Source organism: Toxorhynchites rutilus, chromosome 2 (genome assembly GCF_029784135.1).
Source record: "Toxorhynchites rutilus septentrionalis strain SRP chromosome 2, ASM2978413v1, whole genome shotgun sequence".
Taxonomy (NCBI): Eukaryota; Metazoa; Arthropoda; class Insecta; order Diptera; family Culicidae; genus Toxorhynchites; species Toxorhynchites rutilus.
The window spans coordinates 198,633,037-198,658,269 of NC_073745.1; the positions used below are offsets into that span (position 1 = coordinate 198,633,037).

Consider the following 25,233-nt stretch of genomic DNA (forward strand, 5'->3'; position numbering starts at 1 on the left):
TCTAGCTTTTAGTACATTATTATGTTTAATCACAATTAAACCGTTTAACTTAAAAAGTTTTTTTTTACTTATTTTATTTTCTAGTTTTTAGTACATTATCTGTTACATTAGAATATTTGTCTACAATAAAACCATTGTACTGTATTCTATCATTCAAAACATTTCATTTGATACCGATATTGAGTGGATTACAGAAAATACATAGTGTGTTCTCCAAGTCAAGTTCGTTCGTTTGATACACATATCTCAATCAACCTTTTTGTTGAGATCATATGGAATCAGCTATTTTGTAGCGGCGGCCAAATTGGATTTTTCAAGATAAGCAGTTTTAAAATGACAGCAGAGATAAAGGTATTTTATAAATTCGGTCAGTTCCTATTGGTCGAATTTCTATTAATGTGGGACAACCCTACAGACTATTGTATGTATGTTTATAATACATACAATAGTTCAAGCTAAATAAAACCGTTTAATAAAGTAATTTGCTATTTTGTGATTGCGGACATCTTGGATTTGGATTTTTCATGATCTACTGTGATCTACTATTCAAGCCCTTTCATATGATACCCTTATTAATCGAATTTTGAGAAAATATGCAGCCCGCCATTTGATAGTGGCAGCCATCATAGATTTGCATTTTTTATAAATAACTGTGTTCTACTAGTCAAGCCCTTCTATTTGATACCCATATTAATGGGGGTTTGACATAATATGTAGTCTGCCATTTTGTAGTGACAGCCATCTTGAATTTGCTTTTTTTGTGAATAACGGTGTTCTACTAGTCAAGCCCTTTCATTTGATACCCATATTAACGGGGTTTTGACATAATATGTCGTTCGCCATTTTGTAGTGGCAGCCATCTTGGATTTGCATTTTTCATAAATAACCGTGTTCTACTAGTCAAGCCCTTTCATTTGGTTAATGAGGTTTTGAGAAAATATGTAGTCCACCATTTTGTAGTTGTAGCCATCTTAGATTTACATTTACCATAAATAACCGTATTGTACTAGTCAAGCCCTTTCATTTGATGCCCATATTAATGAAGTTTTGAGAAAATATGTAGTCAGCCATTTTGTAGTGGCAGCCCCTTCATTTGATTCATTTGATATTAATGGGGTTTTGGAAAACCCATATTGATGAGGTTTTGAAAAAATATGTGATCCGCCATTTTGTAGCAGCCGCCATTTTTGGATTTTCAGAGATAAAGGTGTGATCCAAATTTCAGATCAATCGGTCAACAGGAAGGGGGTCAAATTTCTATTAATGTGGGTCAGCGCTACAGACAAATGATGGTCTGCCATACAAATGAAACACAAATTTCTGCATTACTCGGAAATCAGTCAAGCAAACGAAACCAAAGTTGGCATGTGAAAGTTTTAGGGTGCAATAAATGTTTCTATAGTAGTTAAACATTCCTCCCCCCTCTCTAAAGGGAGGCTGCCATACAAATGAAACACAAATTTCGGCATTACTCGGAAATTAGTCAAGCAAACGAAACCAAAGTTGGCATGTGAAGGTTTTAGATTGCAATAAATGTTTCTATAGTAGTTAGACACCCCTCCCCCCTCTCTAAGGGGGGACTTCCATATAAATGAAACACAAATTTCTGCTTTACTCGGGAATTAATCAAACCAACGAAACCAGATTTGGCATGTGGAGGTTTTAAGGGGCAATAAATGTTTCTATAGTAGTTACACACTCCTCCCCCCTCTCTAAAGGGGGGCTACCGTACAAATGAAACACAAATTTCTGCATTACTCGGGAATTAATCAAGCAAACGAAACCAAAGTTAACATGTGAAGGTTTTAGGGTTTATAAAATATTTCTATGGTGGTTAGACACCCCTCCCCCTCCCAGGAGGGGGGGGCGGTGGTCTTCCAAACTAATGAAGCATAAATATCTGCATAGCTCAAGAACTAATCAAGCAAACAGAACCAAAGTTAGCATGGTTTTAGGGTGCAATAGATATTTCTATGGTGGATAGACACTCTTCCCCCTCTCTAAGGGGGGCTGCCTTAAAAATGAAACACAAATTTCCGTATAACTCGAAAACTAATCACGTAAACGGAGCCAAATTTGGCATGTGAAGGTTTTAGGGGGCACGAAATGTTTCTATGGTGAATAGACACTCCTCCCCTCTCACTAAGGTGTAGCTGCCATACAAATAAAACATAAACTTCTGTATAACTCGAGAAATAATCAAGCAAATTGAGCCAAATTTGGGATGTGAGGGTTTTTGGGTACGAGAAATGTTTCTATGATGGTATGACACCCCTCCTTCCTCTGGAATGTAGAGGAGGTCCCATAAAAATAATACACATATTTCAACCAAACATATTCCAACCACACATGACAATTGAAAATTTTCGGAAAACTCTGAAAAAAATGGAAAAGTTCGAAAAATTCAATTCGCATATGTTCTACAATTACATATTGACAAGCGTTGTTAGTCCATTTGATGTTTGCGCTAACGAAATTGATCTTCGTTCGAAAGTGGAAATGGATTTTTAAACATGTGATAAAACATAGGAGTGTGTCGTCTTTCATCTATATATATAAATTAAAATGGATCGCCGAATGTGTTGATAAGAGCAAAACTCTAGAAAGGAATTGTCCGATTTATTGCTGTCCTTATTATATCATATTTTCTGTATCAAACATTTATTCCATGTAACGGAGAAACATGTTATTTACAAGTGGTTGAAACATTTTGAACGAGAATTGTGTCTGAAAATAATCTGATTTTAGAATGACGAGTTTTGGTAGAAGTACAGGGTGGGCCATTTAAAGTGGAAGGATTTGTTTTTGCAATAGCAAAGTAAAGAAGTGGAATTTTAATTTTTTTTTTGAAATTCATTTATTTTGGTCCAAGGAGATTTGTTCTAACTACTTTTTGATTATGATATCTCGTAAATGACCGCCTCTGGCCTTGACCGCAAAATGTGCCCTTTTTTCGGCATTTTCCATCACTTTGCCCAATGTTTCGGCCGATATGGCAGCAATTTCTTGTCGGATATTGTCTTTCAGCGCAGCCAGGGTCCTTGGTTTACCAGTGTATACCTTGGATTTTAAATATCCCCATAAAAAAAGTCAGGAGGCGTCAAATCAGGTGATCTCGGTGGCCAGTCATAATCGCCGTTTTTCGATATTAATCTTCCGGGGAACATTTCGCGCAATAATTTGGTCGTGGCAGCCGCTGTATGGCATGTAGCGCCGTCCAGTTGGAACCAGTAATTGTCCAATTCATTTTCACGAACAAATGGCAATAAAAAATCGGTTATCATTGTCCGATAATGCTCCCCATTCACGGTTACCGTTGCTCCATTTTCGTTTTCAAAGAAGTACGGGCCGATGACTTTATCGGCATAAATGCCACACCACACAGTAACTTTTTGGTCGTAAAGAGGTTGCGTTTCGATGAATTGAGGGTTTTCAGTAGCATAAAACCGACAATTTTGTTTATTCACTCCTCCATTCAAGTTGAAATGCGCCTCATGAGACATTATGATTTTTTGCCAAAAGCCACAATTGAGAAGTTATTTTGAATGTACAGCTGAACAATTTCAGCGCGTTGTTTAGGTGTGTATTGTTCCATGGTTAAAATTGTACTGAAATGACGCTTCCAACGCGGTATGACATTTGTTAATCTGACATCTCTGTCAAAAGTTATGGGGTTGCCAGATGCTTCCACTTTAAATGGCCCACCCTGTACTAGGAATTTTATAGTAAAAAGTAATTTTAAAGGGTAAATTAAAAGATCTATCAATGAATATTTTTGCGATTGAACCCATTAACGTGCGCTATATAAGAAATCGTGGACAATTGATTTCAAATAACTACATTGGATTCTTTTTTATGCGATTGTTTTTCCGTGAATCTTCAAGGATACGATAAGAAGGAGCAATTTCGAAAACATGGAAAAATATCTAGAAACCCGTTCAGCAGAATTTGGTCAATAGTGTTCCAACACGAATTTTCCAGATTATTAGCCGAAATGACGAGGTTGCCAATTATTGACATGTCAGCCGATCGTTTTGAGTTTTTCATTGATATTACTTATGAATTTTGAAATAGTCTGGCTGGACAGCTGAAATTATCATATTTCAGCACAATAAATAAACAAACAACTTTTTTGAACGAAATTGACGTTAAATATACTTCATTCTAAGCATTCAACAATGTATGAATTTATCTTTTTGAAATTCTTACTGTTTGTGTTGCAACGAAATAGAATCAGGGTGGTCTCGTAGAAGTTGGACGGAGTTTAGCGAGTGGTCGGCGGAGGCAGCGAGTTTTCCGAATGTCTTTTCTCAAGGCTGAGAGTATAGGTTAAGTTTTCTTAATTTAAGGCCTGGGATGAAAAAATTCAAAAGTTTAAAAGCCTCCCTAATTTATAACTCAATTATTCACTGTGCGAACTCAGCAAAGACTAATTATTGGGAGGAACGATGTTCTTACCCTCTACGGGATATGGTCTGCTGAACCAAAAAAGGAACCATCTGCGAGGAACGACTACCGTTTTGTCTCATATTCCGAACAGTCTCAAATTCCGAACACTTCATTTTTAAATGTAAATTTACTAAACATTTATGTTATAAATAATTGAATAATGAAAACACATACATTCTTTGAAATATAGGCTCCATTTTGACATAATTTACAGGTATCGATACAGCCTATAATTTATAATATTAGACATTTGCAAAAAAGTGACAGTCAAAACCAATGATAAAATGCAAATTCCGTAAAAAACAAGCATCGTTCATCTTTCAGTTTTTGTAGTTGTTTCATCTATTTTGTTTGTTGTTTTCATGTTAAGTGCTAGAGAATGTATGAACCTAGGTAGTGCGGACTGAATCAAAACGGCTGTCAAAAAAGATCCAATTGAAATGTCAAAAGAGATCCAACGATCAGGAGTGTTATTTTTCTTATGATAATCAACACTATAAAAGAGGTATTGTTGTCAGGGGCAAAAATAATTCAAATAATAAAATGAACGAACTACATTTTTCCGTCAATTGTTTAATTAACCATTGCATCTCTGAAAGAGCATCTCAGCCTTTCACTGAGCTACGCATTTTTAATGTCCCCTCTCTTTGACATAACGTTTTTCCGAACGAAATAAAAACAAACGAAGTCAGAGTCACGTAAATGTTTACTCCTGCGATTTGAAAATATTCGATAAAAAGTGGAAGGAAGAGATGCCAGATGATTTTAAAAAAAAGTCTGTAAAACATGTGAATGTCTGTTAAAAAAGTGGAAAAGTCTGTAAAAGTGTGCAGATCTATAGAAATGTCTTTTAACGTTAATTTTCACATATTCATTAATACTTTGTACATCGTGATGCACGTAAGATTGTATTTTGAATATATATACAGCTATTCCATGCCAAACCCAGATAGTGGGTCTCAGATCTTCGTCAAAAGTGGTAATTTTGTTCTTTATCGCAAAACATTAGACTCGTATTTTTTTATTTTTTCATTGGGGTGCCCATTTCCATTTTATGGTGATCAAAAAAATAATTTTTTTCCACTTTTTCCCAAAATGACTTTTTTCAAAAATTTATAACTTTCGAACCACTTAACCGATTTAGATGATCGACATATCAAATTGAAGCCAATGAGCTTTAATTGAGAAATATTGAACTTGCAGATAATATGGATCCTATTTTCGTAATTATTAATTGTAGTCGTTTTTTTAATGTTTTCATGGCTTTGGACTAGGGGCGCTATATTTTTTATATTTTTTCTTGAAAGCTGAGAATTTTTTACATAAAATATCTCGATATCAGAGGTGCTATTTTTTTCGTTTTTGAAACATGATTTTTCAAAACTAATCGATGTTTCGAAAAACAAATTTTCCCCATTTTTCCCACTACAAAAACATAACTCTTGAACTATTGGACCGACTCATATCATCGACATATCAAATTGAAGCTTACGAACTATTTTTCCTTGGAAAAATGTTATTTTTGCGAAAAAATTGAATTCTTGTTTTTGTAATTATTGATTGAGTTATTTTTTCATAGTTTTCTCGTTTAAAGATAGGAGCATTATATTTTTTTAAATTTTTTATGGAAAGCTGAGGATTATTTACCTAACATATCTCGATATCAGAGATGTTATAATTATCGTTTTTAAGTTATAAATTTGTAAATTTAACATGTTTTAAGTCTTCGATCAATATTTATATGTGACTCAACTAGAACTATGCTACTAGAATCCTTCCCGCAAGTGATATTTTTTCAAATTTTGCTTATTGGCTTCAATTTAATACATCGATCATCAAAACCGGTTCAGTAGTTCAAATGTTATGATTTTTTGCAGAAAGTTATTTTTGGACAAAGGGGGAAAAATGATTTTTCGAACCATTACTTTGAAACATCATATCTACAAAAACAAAAAAATAGCATCTCTGATATCGAGATATGTTATGTAAAAAATCCTCAGCTTTCAAGAAAAAATATAAAAATATAGCGCCCTCTAGTCCAAAGTCATAAAAAAAATAAAAAACGACTACGATCAATAATTACTAAAATATTATTATTTTTTTCGCAAGTTAAATATTTTTTAATAAAAGGCTAAGTCATTAGTTTCAATTTTATATGTCGATCATCAAAATCGATTTAGTGATTCAAAAATTTTCATTTGTCATTTTTGGGAAAAAGTGGAAAAAATTGATTTTTCGGACCACTTAATAACTTATGTGTTGTAAGTGTGTTTAAATGTTTCAACGATCTACACATACATACATACACATACATACGCGTTGTTATTTTTTATAAAAATCAGTATTTCTTCGTTGATATATTGGACATCCACCAAGGCTTGCGGTCTTGTCGTTGATGAAATTTATAAGAAAATACAGTGTATATTTTCCATCCGCCATGCAAGGCTATACAAGTTTTAGATCCTCACTTGGCCATGAACCATGTCTGTGGTAACAATATCGAACAGTAACCCATATTTCGTCATAAGCAGACCCGAAAGCGAATGTAAATTGTTGAGAATAGAATGAAAATTTTTATTCGATTTTGTTTTAATACTTAGAAGACATAGTCCTGACCCTAGCTTAACTATTTTTCAATAAATCTCCTTGCATTTCAGCAAAACAATCTTATCTAGAAAAAAAAAATATTTATCAGAAACAATTTTCGTTCAAGATTTTTCGTTACCTGCAGAGAATGCAATTTTTCATTAATTGTGAATAACCGTATCCTCTCTTTCGTCTGCAATGATGTCAGGGCAAAAGTACTTATGTGTATGAGTTCCAAACTTCATACACATCAGATGGGCCAACCAGAAAGACTGCCGGGCCGCAAGTTGAGTATCGCTGGTCTAACGTCATGTGTATTGATATAAACTAAATATAATAACTTTTCTGTATTAAAACTATGGAAAAATGTCATATGGTGAGTCAAATATCTTTGATGTGATGAATAGAGCCCTTTTATTTTTCAAAAACCTGTGAGATATTGTTATATCCAAAAAGTCTACAACAAAAATAAGAAGTGTTTTACAGATATGTCTGTAAATTTACAAACATATTTGTAAATCTGGCATCTCTGGTGGTCTAAGAATTTATTGCAAGAAACCGCTTGAAAACATGCATGAATTTGCTTGAAAATGAAGTGGATTGAGTCCGCACCACTTAGGTATGAACCTACAATAAATGAGTGAAAAAAAAAGATATTTTATGCAGAAATCTTCATTAGAATTAATATTGAAATAGTGTTCGGAATATGAATCAAGTTTCTACGCTTGATTCAAATTCCGAACACTTCATTTTCAAATGTAAATTTACTGAACTTTAATGTTACGAATAATTGAATAATCAAAACCCTGAAATTCTTTGGGTAGCCTTCATTTTAACATCATTCACAGGTAGCGATACCGCGTATAGTTTATAATATTAAGCATTTGCAAAAAAGTGACAGTCAAAACCAATGATGAAGTGTTTGCGTTAGCGAATTCTGTAAAAAACAAGCACCGTTAATTTTTTAGTTTTTGTAGTTTTGACGTAGAACTACGTCTTTCATTAAGGGTGCTAAATAAAAAAACAGGTCACGTTTTTATGAAATAAAGTTAACGTTAATAACTATTTTTGCCGCGAACGGATTTTAGCGATTTACATACCAAACGAATCGGAATTCCCTAAGATTTGTTTGATATGCTACACATTACAATCCCAGAGTCTGTATATGGTTTATATTGATGAAAATTGGAAGCATTCCCATTTCCTCATACATGTGTTCTGTCCATTTGTGTGCTTTCTCGAACAGAGCTGTCAATAACCAGCAACTTATCGACGAGCAACGAAGGGGAAATCGTAAGATGTAAAGTCTCCGTGAACAAAGAAAAAGAAGAAGAACAAAGAGGAATATTTGCCTAGAGTGTAAACAATGGATCTCGCTGAGGCAAACTTTCATTCTTCGTGAGGAAATTGACTGAACAACATCGTTGCTGGGCGAGCTGGACGGCGAGGGATCGAATGCCTTTCTCAAGGCAATGGGGATGGAGAAGTAATATTGTGGATCTTTATCCATGGGCCATTTTGAAGGTTGGAGACGAATGAACTGAAGAAGTTTAAAGCAATGAAGGAAGGCAAACTTTCAGTATCGTTCTGTATTCAAAGCAATGGATATCGCTTGTTCTTCCTTGTTTTGTGTCATCACATGTCTTCGTTTCGGATTGAGCTGTGGATGCGACCAAATTACTCACTCGCTGATGTCTCTGGTATTGCAATTGTTACGGCGAGCGGAAGCGAGGGAAAAAGTCCAAGGAGTAATCTCACTATTTACCGGGTTCTCAGCAGCACAGAAACAGAATCTGTTTGTTTTGCGCAGCTTTTAAACTTTCGTTGATAGCGAGTACAAATTCTTATCACGCGGGATCTCCAAGATAGCTCTAACTAATAGGACGATGTGGAGCCAATTTAGTATTCCACTAACAATTTTTAATCAAAGAAACTCAATTTATATCTTTTCACTGACAACTACTCTGTTTATGACTTTCTAATGGTGGAGATTATTTTTCTTTCTTTCCGGTTGTTATCCTCTGAACCGTTTGTCGTTGTTTGACAGCCGTTAGCGGGATAAAGTCGAGGTAACACCGTGAAACGCTTAGATGTAGCAGTGCGTCCAGCGGGAACATCCTCCCCCCCGTAACACTGGCCACCGGTCCCAGTTTTACCACCAATATCCAAGATAGCTAGCTTCGAAACAGGTCTACGGAGTAACCCCCTCGCAGTTTTTACTATTGCTTGCCTAATCCGACCGTCGGCCCCCGGTATAACCTCCATCACTCTTCCCCTGGTCCAGTCATTCCGCTTACCGTCGTCTATGATGAACACCAGGTCTCCGTCACTAATCATCCTCTCTTCCCCGAACCATTTTGTCCTCTTGGTCAGCGTTGGCAGCATCTCCCGGATCCATCGCCTCCAGAAGCAATCCAGTTGATGCTGTATCATGCTCCAGGAATTCTTCAATGCTTCTGAACTATCCGTCGGTTCCGCCACAGGTTGCTGAACTCCGCTCGAGCTTCCTAACAGGAAGTGGTTCGGAGAGCCTCGCTTTCCTCTGCGTCCAATGGCAAATAAGTGAGGGGACGGCTGTTAACAATGGCTTCCGCTTCAATGATCAACGTGTTCAGCGATTCGTCGTCGAGCTTTCGATCGCTGTTATAGGCACCCATCATCGCCTGCTTTACCGAGCGCACCATGCGCTCCCATGCGCCGCCCATATGGGAGGCTGTAGGCGGAATGAACAGCCATTTGGTTGTCGTACTGGTTACCGTCGCAGCAAGTCCCTGCTGGATCTGTATCACCAACACCCGCTCCGCGCCACAGAAATTAGTGCCATTATCAGAATGAATTTCGGCCGGGGCGCCTCGGCGACACACAAAACGACGAATACTCTTCAGGCAGGCGTCGGTTGATAAACTGAATACTAACTCACAATGCACCGCACGGATTGTAAGGCAAGTGAAAAGCGCAACCCACCGTTTCGCATTGCTACGCCCCACTTTCACAACTAAGGGTCCAAAGAAATCTAGGCCAACGTAGTTAAAAGGCCTCGTAAACGAAGCTAGGCGGGCTGGAGGAAGGGATGCCATGCGTGGAACATGAGGAGTCACTCGAAGCTGCTTGCACATGTTACATCCGCTCCCAATCTTGCGGACGACTACTCGTAGGTGAGACACATAGTATCGCTGCCGTATCTCGTTCACCACGGTCTCTGAATTGGCGTGCTGGAACTTTCGGTGATACGCTTCTACTATAAGCTCTGTCAGTCGGTGTTTCTTGGGAAGAATTGCAGGGTACTTCCCTCGAAGCATACATTTGCGGCTGCTCCTATCCGTCCATCCACTCGCATAATACCGGTCTCATCGACGAATGGCGTCAGTTGGTACAACGAGCTGGCTTTGCTCAAACCCACTCGATCAGTTCTGGGTCGGTCACGATCACGTGAGAGCACCGCAAGTTCATCTGAGAACTCCTGTCGTTGCGCCATCGCAATCAGCGTCACTTCTGCTTGCTGCAGCTCCTCTTGATTGAGGAAACCTGTATTCTTCGCCTCACCTTAGATGCTTCGTTTCAGGTTCCCCACGTAGCGATGCACGTAGGCCGTTGCACTCAGTAGACGTTCCCACTTAGAGAAGCGCTCGCAATCAATCACCGCCGTTGGTACAGCCGCTTCCACATGAACGTTGCATGGACGGAACTCTTCTTCCACCATTGGTAATGGCACTTTCTGCTTCGGCCACCCTTCCATCGGTTGATACAAAAAAGATGGTCCCTGGAACCAAGCACCCGTAACGTCCACAGATGGACCGCTTCCCCATTTCGTGGCGTAATCCGCTGGGTTATTCTTCGAAGGTACCCACCACCACTCGTTCACGTCCGTCTGTTCCAATATTTCCCCGATTCTGCAGGCTACATACTGCTTATACTTGCGGGGATCCGCTCTAAGCCACGCCAGAACTGTTGTAGAGTCCGACCACATGTACCGCTCAGTTATAGTTACGGTATGGGACTCCAGAATAAAACGCATCAATCGAGTTCCAAGTACAGCAGCCTGTAGCTCCATCCGTGGAATGGACAGGTGTTTCAGGGGCGCAACCTTGGATTTTGCTGTCACCAGAGCGCATTTTGACGTACCATTTGTGTCGACGATCCGAAAATACGCAACAGCTACATACGCAGCCTCGCTCGCGTCCACGAAGACGTGTAACTGCAGCTGACGGTAGCACTGCATGGTAGCGTTCGGGAAATAGCATCGGGGATTTTTTACGGTCGAAATTCGCTGTAACACGGCAGTCCAGCTCCGCCATCGCTCCTCGTAATCTTCGCTGATCTGCTCATCCCATTGAGTTCCAGCGCGCCATATGAAATTACTCGGATGGGGCCAGACAAATTACGAGTTGTCGTCTCTTGCAGGACCCAAGCGAATGCAATAACGCGCTGGGATCTCTTTGCGATTGAGTATCGCGTATACGTACCCTGTTGCAACGTTGAAATAGACGGTGTAATAAACGAAAAGGGTTTGACTCGAAAAGAGATACTCGATGGTGTCGGTCGCTTCAAGAACTCCTCACTTAAAAGTGTGAAGATTCTTGAATGCGATCGACTGAAGTCTGTGTCACTTAAAAATGACAAACGAGTTCTCAATCGGACAAACTCTTTTCGTGTGACATTTGAGGGTTCCGCTCTTCCAAACTACGTTGCAATAGGTGCACTTCGTTTACCTGTTCGGTTGTTTGTACCCCGGGTAATGAAATGCAACAAATGTATGCAACTCGGTCACACGGCCGCCTATTGTTGCAATAAACAACGTTGCGCAGATTGTGGAGAGAGTCATGATGGGACTTCTTGCGCAAAAGAGCGCAAGTGTCTTCATTGCGACGAGGCTCCACATGATCTTTCTCAATGCCCGGTGTACATACAACGAGGGGAAAAACTCAAGCGTTCCTTAAAGGAACGTTCCAAGCGGACTTATGCAGAAATGCTTAAGAGTTCCGCTTCAACGACTCAGGACAATCCCTACTCCATTCTGCAGAACGACGAGCCTGTTGCTGACGCTCCCAATGCAGGAAGTTCCGGTACATCGCAGGGTGCCATTAGGAAAAGAAAAATTACTTCTTTTCCATCACTCCCCAGAAAGAAGACCGAAACTTCCCAAATTGGAATGAAACCTCGTATCGAACGTGCTGAGAATAGACCGAAGCAAGTACCTCCTGGTTTAAGCGGTTCTTCTACGCACCAGGGGTCCTCAGCACTTCCCGGAGCAGAGCCCAACACGTCTGTTCCTTTTTCGCGGTCGAGGCAACAGCCAGAATCTGGCTTGCTTGCGCTTTCTGACCTGGTGGACAATATTTTAAATGCTTTAAATATAAATGACCCTCTTAAAAGCATAGTATTATGTTTGCTCCCGATTGTGAGAACATTTTTGAAAGAAAAATGTGGTTTTTTAGCAGCGTTCATTTCTCTCGATGCCTGATTCAGTGCAAGAGGTCAAGGATTTGACCACTGTAATACAGTGGAATTGCAGAAGCATCATCCCTAAACTAGATCAATTTAAATTTTTAATTCATAATTCTAACTGTGATGTATTTTCCCTCTGTGAAACATGGCTTTCTTCAGCCGACGAACTGAATTTCCACGATTTTAAAATTATTCGCCTCGATCGAAATGACTCGTTTGGTGGCGTACTATTGGGGATCAAAAAATGTCACTCCTTCTATAGAGTCACTCTCCCATCGATGACAGGCATTGAAGTTGTCGCTTGCCAGACACAAATCAATGGCAAAGACCTCTGCATTGCTTCGATATATATTCCAAGAACTATGGTTGGCCGCCATCAGTTTTTTGATATCATCGAGGCACTGCCGGAGCCGCGGCTAATCTTAGGTGACCTCAACTCCCATGGAACAGCATGGGGTTCACTCTACGATGACAACCGTGCCACTTTGATTTATGATCTGTGCGACAACTTCAAATTGACAGTTTTGAATACTGGGGAAGCAACTAGAATAGCCTACCCTCCTGCACGGGCTAGCATGCTAGACATATCACTTTGCTCTTCTTCGGTATCCCTGGATTGCACGTGGAAGGTAATCCAAGATCCCCACGGTAGTGACCACCTGCCAATAATTTTATCGATCGCCAATGAATCAAAATCTAGTGAGTCAGTCGATATTGCGTATGACCTCACGAAAAATATTGACTGGAGAAAATTTGCAGAAATAATATCTGAAGCACTTGTTTTAATGCATGAACTTCCTCCACTCGAAGAGTATAATTTTATATCGAGTTTGATTTACGAAAGCGCACTTCAAGCTCAAAAGAAACGTGTTCCTGATACCACTTTCCGACGTCATCCTCCATCACTTTGGTGGGACAAGGAGTGTTCAAAGGTCTACCTTGAAAAATCATCCGCTTTCAAAAAATTCCGGAAAACTGGACTAGTGGAATGGTTTCGAAAGTACCAAGCTCTAGAAGCCAAACTAAAAGGTCTGATTAAAGCAAAAAAGCGTGGATATTGGCGAAAGTTCGTCAATGGTTTGTCAAGGGAGACCGCTATGAGCACTCTTTGGAATACGGCTAGGAGAATGCGTGGCTGGAACCATACAAATGAAAGTGAGGAATACTCTGACCGTTGGATTTTCAAATTTGCAAGAAAGGTTTGTCCCGATTCCGTTCCTGCCCAAAGCGTCGTACGCGACATTCCGCTCCAATGCGACTATGAGAATTTTTCGATGGTAGAATTATCAATTGCCCTCCTCTCATGTAACAATTCAGCTCTTGGGTCGGACAAGATTAAATTCAACTTGTTGAAGAATCTTCCCGACTTGGCGAAACAGCGTTTGTTGAACTTGTTCAACAAGTTTCTTGATCTGAATATTGTCCCACATGACTGGAGGCAAGTGAGAGTGATAGCCATACGAAAACCCAACAAGCCGGATTGCGATCACAACTCGTATAGGCCGATTGCAATGTTATCCTGTATTCGTAAATTGTTAGAGAAAATGATTCTACTTCGTTTGGACAAGTGGGTTGAAGCGAACAATTTGCTGTCAAATACGCAGTTTGGCTTCCGCCGAGGTAGAGGGACAAATGATTGTCTGGCGCTGCTATCTTCTGAAATCCAAATCGCATTTGCTCGCAAAGAACAAATGGCTTCCGTTTTCCTCGATATCAAAGGGGCATTTGATTCAGTTTCCATGGAAATTCTCTCAGAGAAACTTCATAATCGTGGACTTTCACCAATTCTGAATAATTTCCTGTACAATTTACTGTCAGAAAAGCACATGTTTTTCAATCATGGCAGCTTGAAATCTTCCCGATACAGTTTTATGGGCCTACCACAAGGCTCCTGCCTAAGCCCCCTCTTGTACAGTTTTTACGTCAATGATATAGATGATTGTCTAACTAGAGACTGCACGCTGAGACAACTTGCAGACGATGGAGTTATTTCCATCACGGGTACTAATCCCGTCATTCTGCAAAAGTCGTTGCAAGATACCCTGAACAATCTGTTCACGTGGGCCCTAAAGCTGGGTATCGAATTCTCTACGGAGAAAACTGAAATGGTCGTTTTTTCTAGGAAGCACGAACCCGCCCAATTCCAGCTTCACCTATCCGGCAAAACGATCAAGCGCTCGATGTTTTTCAAATACCTCGGAGTATATTTTGACTCTAAATGTACCTGGGGAATACACATTGCGTATTTGAAACAGAAATGCCAGCAAAGAATCAATTTTCTCCAAACAATAACCGGAACATGGTGGGGTGCCCATCCAGGAGACCTCATTCAGTTATACAAAACAACGATATTATCAGTGTTAGAATATGGCAGTTTTTGCTTCCGATCAGCTGCCAGGATTCATATTCTCAAGCTGGAGAGAATACAATATCGTTTCTTGCGTATAGCAATGGGGTGTTTGCATTCGACACATACGATGAGTCTCGAAGTTTTGGCAGGAGTACCCCCGCTTACTCTTCGGTTCACAGAATTATCCTACAGATTTCTCATCCATTGCAAGATCATGAATCCATTGGTGATTGATAACTTCGAAAATCTACTCCAACTGATTCCTCAGTCAAGTTTTATGTCTTTATACCATGAGTACCTTACCCACGACGTGCACCCTTCACCAGGCATCTCCAACCAAGTTTGCTTCCCATACTTTTGCAATTCCTCTGTCATTTTTGATCTGTCCATGCGACAAAAAATCCATGGAATCCCAGATCATCTACGCTCAGATTCTATTCCGCCGATATTTTCGGCAGAATATGGGGGCATAGTTAGATCTGATAAAATGTTCTTTACTGACGGTTCATTCATAAACGGGTCCACTGGCTTTGGCATCTTCAATGAAAATTCCAGTGCCTCTTTCAAACTCAAAGATCCTTGTTCTGTGTATGTTGCTGAACTGGGTGCGATATACTACGCACTGGGGATCATTGAAACATTGCCCATCGACCACTATTTTATTTTTTCAGACAGTCTCAGCTCAATAGAGGCAATCCGCTCAATGAAGGTTGATAAACGCTCATCTTATTTCCTAACTAGAATAAGACAACTATTGAGTGTTTTGGTCGAAAAATTATTCAAGATTACCTTAGCATGGGTTCCCTCTCATTGTTCGATTCCGGGGAATGAGAAAGCGGACTCGCTAGCTAAGGTGGGCGCTTTAGAAGGCACACTTTTTGAAAGGCAAATTGCTTATAATGAATTTTTCCACATTCCTCGTCAGTACACGCTCGTAAGTTGGCAGCGCATGTGGAGTGGAGATGAGTTCGGTCGTTGGTTACACACGATTATCCCTAAGGTCTCGACGAGTGCATAGTTCAAGGGATTGAATGTAGGTCGTGATTTCATTCGCGTGATATCTCGGCTTATGTCCAATCACTACAACCTAAACGCGCATCTCTATCGCATTGGGCTCGCAGCAAACAATCTTTGTGATTGTGGCGATGGCTACCACGACATCGAGCATGTTGTCTGGTCGTGTATCCGGTTCCATACTGCTCGCTCTCAGCTCTCTAGAGCACTGAGAGCACAAGGCAGACAATCGGAGATCCCCGTCCGGGATATCTTAGGTAGCCGGGATCCTGATCTTCTGCTTCATCTATACCTGTTCCTCAGAAACGCCGATGTCAACGTTTGATGATGTTTCCTTCGTTGTGTCCCCGTTTTATATCCCTCCTATCCGATCGATAAACTTTTACTTAGTCGCGGCAATACATACATACACTCTTTACAGATACACGGGCCAAAGGTTGTGCAGTCCACTGATCATTCAACAAGAGCCAAAGGTTGTACCGCTCATGACAACTCTACATGAACTGATGATTGCGCCGGTTAGTGACCATTCTATCCTGGATTCCTCGAGTCGAGAAAGACGCACCACGCTAGATATGAGGTACAGACTAGGGGGGCGTTGCTGATTAAGGGTCAGCTGCATCCCAATAGGAAGTATCCCGTGTCGGGCACACGTACAGAGCATTGGAGACAGCAACATCCGAATTACGAAAACACTTGTAATACTAACCTCGAGCCAACCGCGAGTAATCGGTTACATATTACTAACATAGATAATAAGAAAAATTGTCAAAGTATTGAACTCCCGGCCCCGTGAGGCTAACGCCATATGAGCCTTGATAGAAATATATATTTTTGAAAAAAAAAAAAAAAAATCTTGCCATGGACCATGGGCTCAACAAGCCCAGCGGATCGAAAAAACTCATGAGAACCCGCAGAACTTGTCTCTTCGTAGGACGGGATTCATTTTCCACGATTTGCTGCACTTCTTCCTTCAGCTGTGCGCTAAAGCTTAATGCATCTTCGTCCGTCAACCACAGCATGCCCAGTACGCGTCCGCTTTCTGTAGTTTTATCATGAAACAAGTGTTTGTTAGAGGAGTCTGTGATTTCACCCAATTGCTGCTTCACGGTAGCACTGTTTGACAGCCAGTTTCGTAGCAGAAAGTCTCCTGTGCTATGGATCGCCCTCACTTGCTCCGATATCTGCACTTCTTCTGCTACTGTACCAAAGCTATCGAGGTAGTCGTCAACGTAGTGGTTTTCTATTATCCCTTCGACAGCTCTTGGATACTTGTCGGCAAAGTCTGCGGCATTCCTGTTCTTGACATACTGCGCCGATGCTGGGGAGCAGGTAGCCCCGAATGTAGCCACGTCCATAACATAGACATCTGGTGTAACGGTTGGATCTTCACGAAACAAGAAACGCAGCGAGTGTCGATCTATTCCACGGATCCTCAACTGATGGAACATCTCTAGAATATCGGCGGCGACTGCCACCGCAAACTGGCGAAACCGCGACAATACAGCTGGCAATGATGTGAGCTGATCCGGGCCTTTGAGAAGCATTGCGTTGAGGGAGATTCCATCCACTACAGCTGCGTCATCCCAGATGAGCCGGACCTTTTCCGGCTTCTTTGGATTCACTACCGCTCCCAGCGGTAGGTACCAGACTCTTCTAGGGTCGACTGCTTTTACCTCCTCCTCGTTAGCTCGATGCGTGTAACCTTTCTGCTGGTACTCTTCAATTTGACGGTGAATTTTCTCTTTTAATAATGGATTCCTCACCATCCGACGTTCTAGACACTCCAGTCTTCGTAAAGCCATTCCGTAGCTGTCCGGAAATTCAACTTCGTCGTACCTCCATAACAGCCCTGTCTCAAATTGATTGCCCACCCGTGTAGTGGTCTTCTCCAGAATATGCTGAGCCCTCCTGTCATCGGCTGACAGCAATTCATTCTTCGGTCTGGAACCGACGTCCTCTAGAGTGAAATAATCCTTCACCAGTTCGTGCAGTGCACGATCCGAGTCACAATCACAAGCGTGGAAATTGACGGCATTGGTCAACGAAGTATCGATCCCCCCGTATACACACCAGCCCAGACGGGTTTTCATGACAACTGGTTCGTTGGAATCACCTTCTTTCACCTTCAACGGTAATGTAAACCGTAAGTTTTTGACTCCTATCAGCAGCTGAGGTACTGCGTTCTCGTATCCGGAAAGTGGGAGGCCGCGAAGATGCTTATACCTGTCCACGAACTCGTTGATTCGCAACGTCTGACCAGGCAGAGCTAGTTTTTTCACGGTACGCACATTCTTCAGTTGGTGGTGCTTTCCACCGTTAGCGCTGGACACCTCTAACTGCAACTGCTTCGATTCAGCTTCGATTCTGGACACATTCCCCGTCCAGGTTAGACACAATGGTGCCGGTATCCCGTCGATACCGATCTTGTTTGTAAGCTCCTCTTCTACTAGTGTTAAGGACGAGCCGTCGTCCAGGAATGCAAAGGTTTTCACTGTTCTCTTCGGTCCATAGAGCGTCACTGGAATTATACGAAAAAGCAGCGATTGATCCTGCATACGATGTGCATGATTTCCCGCAGTTTCGATATTGTACGCTACCCTGGGGGCTGTTGATCCACTGGACGGTCGATTACTACGGTTGGAATGCAGTAGTGGGTGGTGGCGGAAAGGGCATCCGTTGATTCCACACTGGGTTGCACTTCGACAACTTCTTCTGCCGTGCGCATTTAAGCAGCTGCGACAAAGTTCGTTGTCCTGCGCTGTCTTCCACCGGTCGTCGACAGAGAGCGCTTTAAAGTTGTCGCAGTCCCGTACCCGATGCCCTCGCCGCTTGCAAACACCACATGGCTTATCCTCTTTCTTCGGTACTTCCGGTTGGCTAACATGCGTGTTGATCGACCCTCTGTTCTTCGTTGTTGACTTGTCCACGCTGGCTCCTTTTCCGTATCCTCCAGTATATCGGGTTACCTTGCTGGCCGATACCACAATGCCGTCCATGAAGGTTCCGAAAGTCTTAAGGTTCACCTCAGGAAACCGCTGCATGAAACTCGCCCACTCCATTTTCACATGTGCGGGCAACTTTTCCACCAGCTCCATCAGCAAACACGGGTTCATCAGGTGGGACTGTTGACCTGCTGCCTCCAAATGGTCACACAAGCTCTGTACTGCCATTCCAAACTCGATGAGCGTTTCTAGACGTTCCGCCTTAGGTGCTGGAGTCGATCTCACCTTATCCAACAGCACATTGATCAGGAGTTCCGGACGTCCATAGAGAAGCTGAAGAGTGTTGATGACCTGCGGCACTGATTCCGGGAGAAGGAGACGGCTTCTTACTGCTTCATACGCTGCACCTTTCAGGCATCGTTGTAGTCGGGTTAAGTTTTCAACACTGGAATATCCACACGCGGCGGTTGTATTGACAAACGAACTAATAAATATAGGCCAGTCCGCGGGGTTACCGGCGAAAGGGGGACTTTGATTCTGCTCCCATGTGCATTATGAAGTGTTATCGAATCGTTGAACGCCGAACGCCTGTTTCGCCTGTTTCGATAACACAGAAGAAATTCGTGACGCAGTTACATCGCACTTCAAAAAATTGAACGCTACGCACTTCGCGCTCGGAATAAAAAAAACTCGTGTCACGCTATGAAAAATACATCGAACGTTACGGCGATTATGTAAAAAAATAGAAAATAAAACGTAGATTACGAAAATCACCTTGTTTTTTGTCCTAACGTTATTTTTCCGCGATTCCTGAGGTACTGAAACTTATTTTTCGAACGACCCTTGTATGTGATTTGGTTTCGCTTGTCAGTAGCTAAACTTTCCCAAGTAAGGATGACAGCTGTGCTTATCACGAGCATGTATTGTTCTGCGAGCACAAGAATGAATCATCAAACAACTATCGTCAAATGATTCTACAATAAAAAATGGGTGGGTTATATCTATGATATAACCGCAAGGTTAACGTGGGACTATCTTAGCGTAGCAATCATTTATTTGTATTGATTAAACTTTTGATTGAATGAAACAATTCTCGAATTCAATTAAATTCAATATATTTGCTTTGTGAGAAAAAAGATGGTATAATTCCATATAAGGTCAATTCATGCATTCTAATTCTTCTTTACAAGTAAATTTAATGACAGTCCTTTTATTGTTTGGTATGATGCCTAGGACAAAATATGTGAACAAAAGAATTATCAAACGATTATTTTATTTTACGTTTCCTTCTGAAGTTTGCATCTCTAGAGTGTACGTATTTCTCGAACCGCGAATTTGCTTGATTTGATGAACTTCAGGCACTCAGTTTCGATTTTAACATGTACGTCGAACGCATATTGTTTAATCAATAGGCGTTATCGCAACAAATGGTTATCACCATTTTGCCTAATCATCAAATGGTATGCGTAGAAATTCAGTGAGTAGAAGATATGAAGGCATATCCTTCAATGCAATCTTGAATAACCGAGCCATAGCGTGGTGTTCGTACCCGCTTTTGTAATCCGTGTTAAGAAAACACTTTTCGGAGTGCAAAAAAAAGTGAGTGCAGAAGTACCCCAGGTAGACCGTTTTAAGGAAACATATTATAGTTTGCACAAAGGCAAGCGAGTACAAAAGTACTCGCAGTTTGCATTTATTTGTTGAGCCGATTTCCCCTGACATCTTGGTTTTAAAGTCTGCAAAAAACATTTCAGTCGGAACAAAAATGCCCCCGACTTGCATGAATTTGCAATGCCAATTTCCTCAGACACCTTGGTTCTAAAGTCTGTGTTGGGGGAACACATTTCAGTCGGAACAAAAATACTGCAACTTTCATGTATTTACAATGCCGATTTCACCACACTTCATAGATTTGAAGTCTGTGTTAGGGAAACACATTTCAGTCGGAACAAAAATGCCCCCGGCTTACATGTATTTTGAGCGTCAATTTCCCAATGCTCCATGGATTTGAAGTCTGTAATAGGGAAACACATTTCAGTCGGAACAAAAACACCCCCGACTTGCATGTATTTGCAATGCCAATTTCCCTAAGCTCCATGTATTTGAAGTCTGTGTTATGGAAACACATTTCAGTCGGAACAAAAATACCCCCGACTTTCATGTATTTGAAATGCCGATCTCTCCAACGCTGCTTGGTTTTGAAGTCTGTGTTAGGGAATACATTTCGGTGAGAACAAAAGTCCCCATACTTTCATGTATTAGCAATGCCGATTTCCCCAAGGCTGCTTGGTTTTGATGGCTGTGTTAGAGAAACCGTAGATCGGGCCAATCAAAATGAGGCAATTAGGGCGTTTAGATAATGCTTAACATTTTACAGTTATTCAATTGTTTATCTAATGAAAGATAAAATTTTATTAATTGCTATAGAAGCGTAGAAATATTCCCTATCAATTGATGCAAACATCTTTCCGATCCAGTAAGAAATGTTCAAGTTATAAGCATTCAGAATCTTTCATTTTTTACTGCATGTTCTGTGTTTAGGTTTTCATTTTACCTCCCATATACGTAGACGTAGTCCCACGTCAAAAAATCATTTCAGGGCAACCAAACTGGTAGAATGGTTATTTCAAAATTTTCGTAGCATTATAAAATAATATCCTCAACTTTTTTCAACTATTTTGTTTATTGTTTTCATGTTAAATGCTAGAAATTGTAAGAATCTACAATAAGTGGATGAAATAAAATGATATTTTATGCAGAAATCTTCATTAACATTAGTGTTCGGAATATGAATCAAGTTTCTACGCATGATTCAAATTGCGAACACTTCATTTTTAACTGTGAATTTACTGAACTTTAATGTCATAAATAATTTAATATTCAAAATCCTGACATTCTTTGTGCTATAGACTTCATTTTAACATCATTTACACGTATCGATACCTATATAGCGCCCTTGGTCCCGAAACCATGTAAACTATAAGAAACAAATACAATCAATAATTACAAAAGCAAAATCCAATTTTTTGCGAGCATAATATTTTTTCCCAAAAAAAGACTAGCTAATTGACTTTCATTTGGTACATCGATCATATGAATCGGTCCAGTAGTATATGATTTTTTTTAATTGCATTTTTACTGTTCGGAATTTGAGACAAAAGTGTTCGGAATATGAGTCAGTGACAAAAATGGTGTTAGAAATATGAGACAAAAGTAATTAAACATATTTTTAGTTTTTCACCATGAATATGTATTTGTGAATCAATTTTACTGTTGTTCAATGAAAAAGAAGGCTCTATTGTATCCTAAAATCAAATTAGTTTCGCGAAAGAGTACCATTTTGACTAATGAGACACTGCTTAAGTGTTCGGAATATGAGACAAAACTAATAAGTATCGGTTGATCACGGAAAATTCTTCAAAAGAATAGTTTGAAGAACTATGGAGGCTTTTTGTCAGTAGTTTTTTTTCACTTTTCTATCTATAAATCAGAAGCTGTTGGTCTATAACTCTTTTGAGGCTAGGCGCTTTACGATGTCCTTTGCATTAAAAATCTCATGCATCGTTTCCTCAGCAACCGATGTCGGAGCGCAAAAAAAGACCCAATCTCGGCCACTGAACGGCTTTATTGTGATGAAGCAAACCCGTTTTTAGCGAATGAGGCTAGAGCAATATGATTACCGCATAATTTAGTTTTTTTTGCTTTGGGTGAAAATTTGTTTGTACAATAATTATCCCTTGACGCCAGAGTATCGTGTATGTTCCAGGTGTAAATTTGTAACGTGTTTCTCATTTTTGGTGGCTCTACCTCTTCCTCGGCTGCAGGAAGCGGGACCGCAGATATGCAGGATAGTAAACACGCCGTAGTGCCGTATGTGTTGCTGCAATACAGCAACAAACCTACAGCCTTGTTCTATTCTACATATCGCGTAACCGAGCAGGAAGTTTCCACCGTGTGGAGGAGTCCTCGGCTGCAGTGAAAAAAGTGATTTCCTGTTTCAGACATTGAAGAATGTGCGGAAGGATGCGTTTTACCTTGGCGGGTACGGATAGAATAAAATGAAACAGCGTGTACCTCACATATGTAGTAAGCGGCACGGAAAAGAAGCCGTTCCTCTTCCGTATCGAAAGTTAAAAAGGAAGCTCTCCTCGTTTGATAGTGCTCGTTGTCGATGGCGCCATTGTACGATGAGGTGAAGTATGGGGACGGTCGTGTTCGACCGAAGTGTAAATAATAACTATATATATCCTGGAAAGAGTTACTATCAACTTTATTCCCAACTGTGTGGAGCACTGGTGGCCGTGTTGCCGTCATACTGAATTCATGTCCTTCCGTGAAGACTCACCGTTGGCAACACTGCAGTGAACGAGGGAGGAGATAACGACATTAAATTCTTCGAGGCATTCCGTATGCCGAGCACGTCTAGGAAGAGTCTATAGTCGCCCATTCGTGAATAGTGTATGTATGCAGCTGCTAAAGCTTCTACCCGAACGTGTAGAGGAATGAGAAAGTTTGAAAAAAGTCTTGAAAGCACGCGGAAAACTGATGGAGAAGGGGGTGGTGTGGATATGGGAAAAAGTTTTACTCATTACCCTCATCATCCTGACAATGAAGAAGGAATGCTAATGCGCGAACAATCGTAAATTGTAAAACAGCGGAAGTCCTGTGGTGCTTGGAGCGATTTTGGCCTTTATGAAACCATTCCATGGATAATTAGGATACTTGTGTCAGACCGACAGAAGGCTACAGTTGAATTTGTGCTATGCGGTTGTTGGACAAGAAAAAAGAGAATAGTGCAAATAGAAGTCGCTGTTTCGTGGGGGCTTGGCTTTGACATAGCCCCGGAAGACGCGTTATTCATTTTTAACTAATTTTCCGTGCCCTTATGCGGTGGGAGAGTTTTTGTTTCAGAACGGGAACTGTGTGGTTTGGCGCCATGGTGTGCGATGAGTGGGCGGTGGCAGCCTAGTGGATTTCACAGAAATGGGCTTGTTCGGAAGATGACTGCATTGCTGATTACAGTTTTTAAATGCAGTTCATTGTTTATTTTTATAATTGATGTTCATGCACAATTCCATTCGCACTGCTAGATGATAAAGTTTAGGGTTTCTTTACTTCTGTGTGTAACTTTTTATTTAAGAGCCAATTACTCGGAAAGTGATGAATCATTTCGATCAGTGAAGAGGAAGCTTTATTGTATTTGAAAAGGGGAGAAATTTAATTTTATATGTGGACATCTGTTGTGGGGATAATTTATTTTTTTCACGTTATGGCGTAATGGTAGTGCTGTTTTATTTTTCAAATTGAATGTGCATAAACTAATCGTATAGTTTGAAACTGTTTGATATTCCGTACGATGATCCTTCTCACTATAATCGATTAATCGTCCGTCAGATTCTTCCACAGAACGCCTATATTAGTGCCAGCTGGGAGGCCATTACCGAGGCGCTACACAGATTGAACGTTCCTGGCTGTCTGTACAGGATACTGGGGAGTCATATCCAGAAGATACTGATATATCTTCTGACATATTGGCAGGAGTTCCACAAGGTTCCATTTTTATTTCAATTTCAATTGATTTCAACATCTTTGATCATAGACCACACTGACTATTTAGACATCCCTAATCCCTAATCTAATCTTCTTCTTCTTCTTCTTCAATGGCACTAACGTTCCTAGAGGAACTTCGCCGTCTCAACGTAGTATTACTTGCGTCATTTTTATTAGTACTTAGTTGAGATTTCTATGCCAAATAACACGCCTTGAATGCATTCTGAGTGGCAAGCTCTAGAATACGCGTGATCACAGTGCAAGTCGGAGGAAATTTCTTTGACGAAAAATTCCCCCGACCAGAACGGGAATCGAACCCGAACACCTGGCATGTTAGTTATGACGATAACCACTCGGCCACGGGAGCACCAATCTAATCTAACTAGTCTATTTATATTGAAATCAAGAATATAGTGCACATCATTAAAAACCTACAACATTTATCTAGCGCAGGGGTTCTCAAGCTGTTTTGGGCGAGAGACCCCTTTTTCAGAATGAAGTGATACCAAAGACACCCATAGCAAAATTTCTTTTAAATTTTTTTTTTTCTCATTCATACATAATACTTACCAATTTAAAAACAGGAAGTGGGTTATATCTATGGTATAACCGCAAGGGTGACGTAGGACTATCGTTGATTTAGGGATCATTTGTTTGAAGTTGAATCTAAATCCATCCTGAATGAATGAATAAATAAATATTTGGGTGGCTTCAAAAACGAGAGCATTACGTTGGAGGCTCAAGGTTATATGCATTCAATATTGGATACAAAAAACCTTGTTCTGAAGAATAATCTTCAGAAGCTTTCCTGTTAACTGCACTTGATTGAATAACCAGCAAACGAAAAGAGTTGCGCGCGTGTATGTGTGTGTGTGTGTGGCGGCTGCTTCAATG

General features: G+C 40.6%; 1 protein-coding gene across 1 annotated transcript; it reads right to left on the reverse strand.

The window, feature by feature from the left end:
- Positions 1 to 10,579: 10,579 nt before the first annotated feature.
- LOC129766589 (uncharacterized) lies at positions 10,580 to 23,236 on the reverse strand. Its single transcript, XM_055767163.1, has 3 exons — positions 23,135 to 23,236; positions 16,705 to 19,326; positions 10,580 to 11,248 (listed from the first exon to the last, which is right to left on the reverse strand). The coding sequence occupies exons 1-3, from the start codon at positions 23,234 to 23,236 to the stop codon at positions 10,580 to 10,582; spliced, it is 3,393 nt and encodes a 1,130-aa protein (XP_055623138.1).
- Positions 23,237 to 25,233: the final 1,997 nt, after the last annotated feature.

What these genes read in the sequence shown, in the direction of transcription:
- LOC129766589 (XM_055767163.1), bottom strand. Translation starts at nt 23,236, where the DNA reads ATGGGCGACTATAGACTCTTCCTAGACGTGCTCGGCATACGGAATGCC. An exon ending in TCACTGCAGTGTTGCCAACG is followed by an intron (nt 19,327 to 23,134) that starts GTGAGTCTTCAC and finishes ACATGGGAGCAG; the next exon opens with AATCAAAGTCCCCCTTTCGC. An exon ending in TGTTGAGCCCATGGTCCATG is followed by an intron (nt 11,249 to 16,704) that starts GCAAGATTTTTT and finishes GCTACCATGCAG; the next exon opens with TGCTACCGTCAGCTGCAGTT.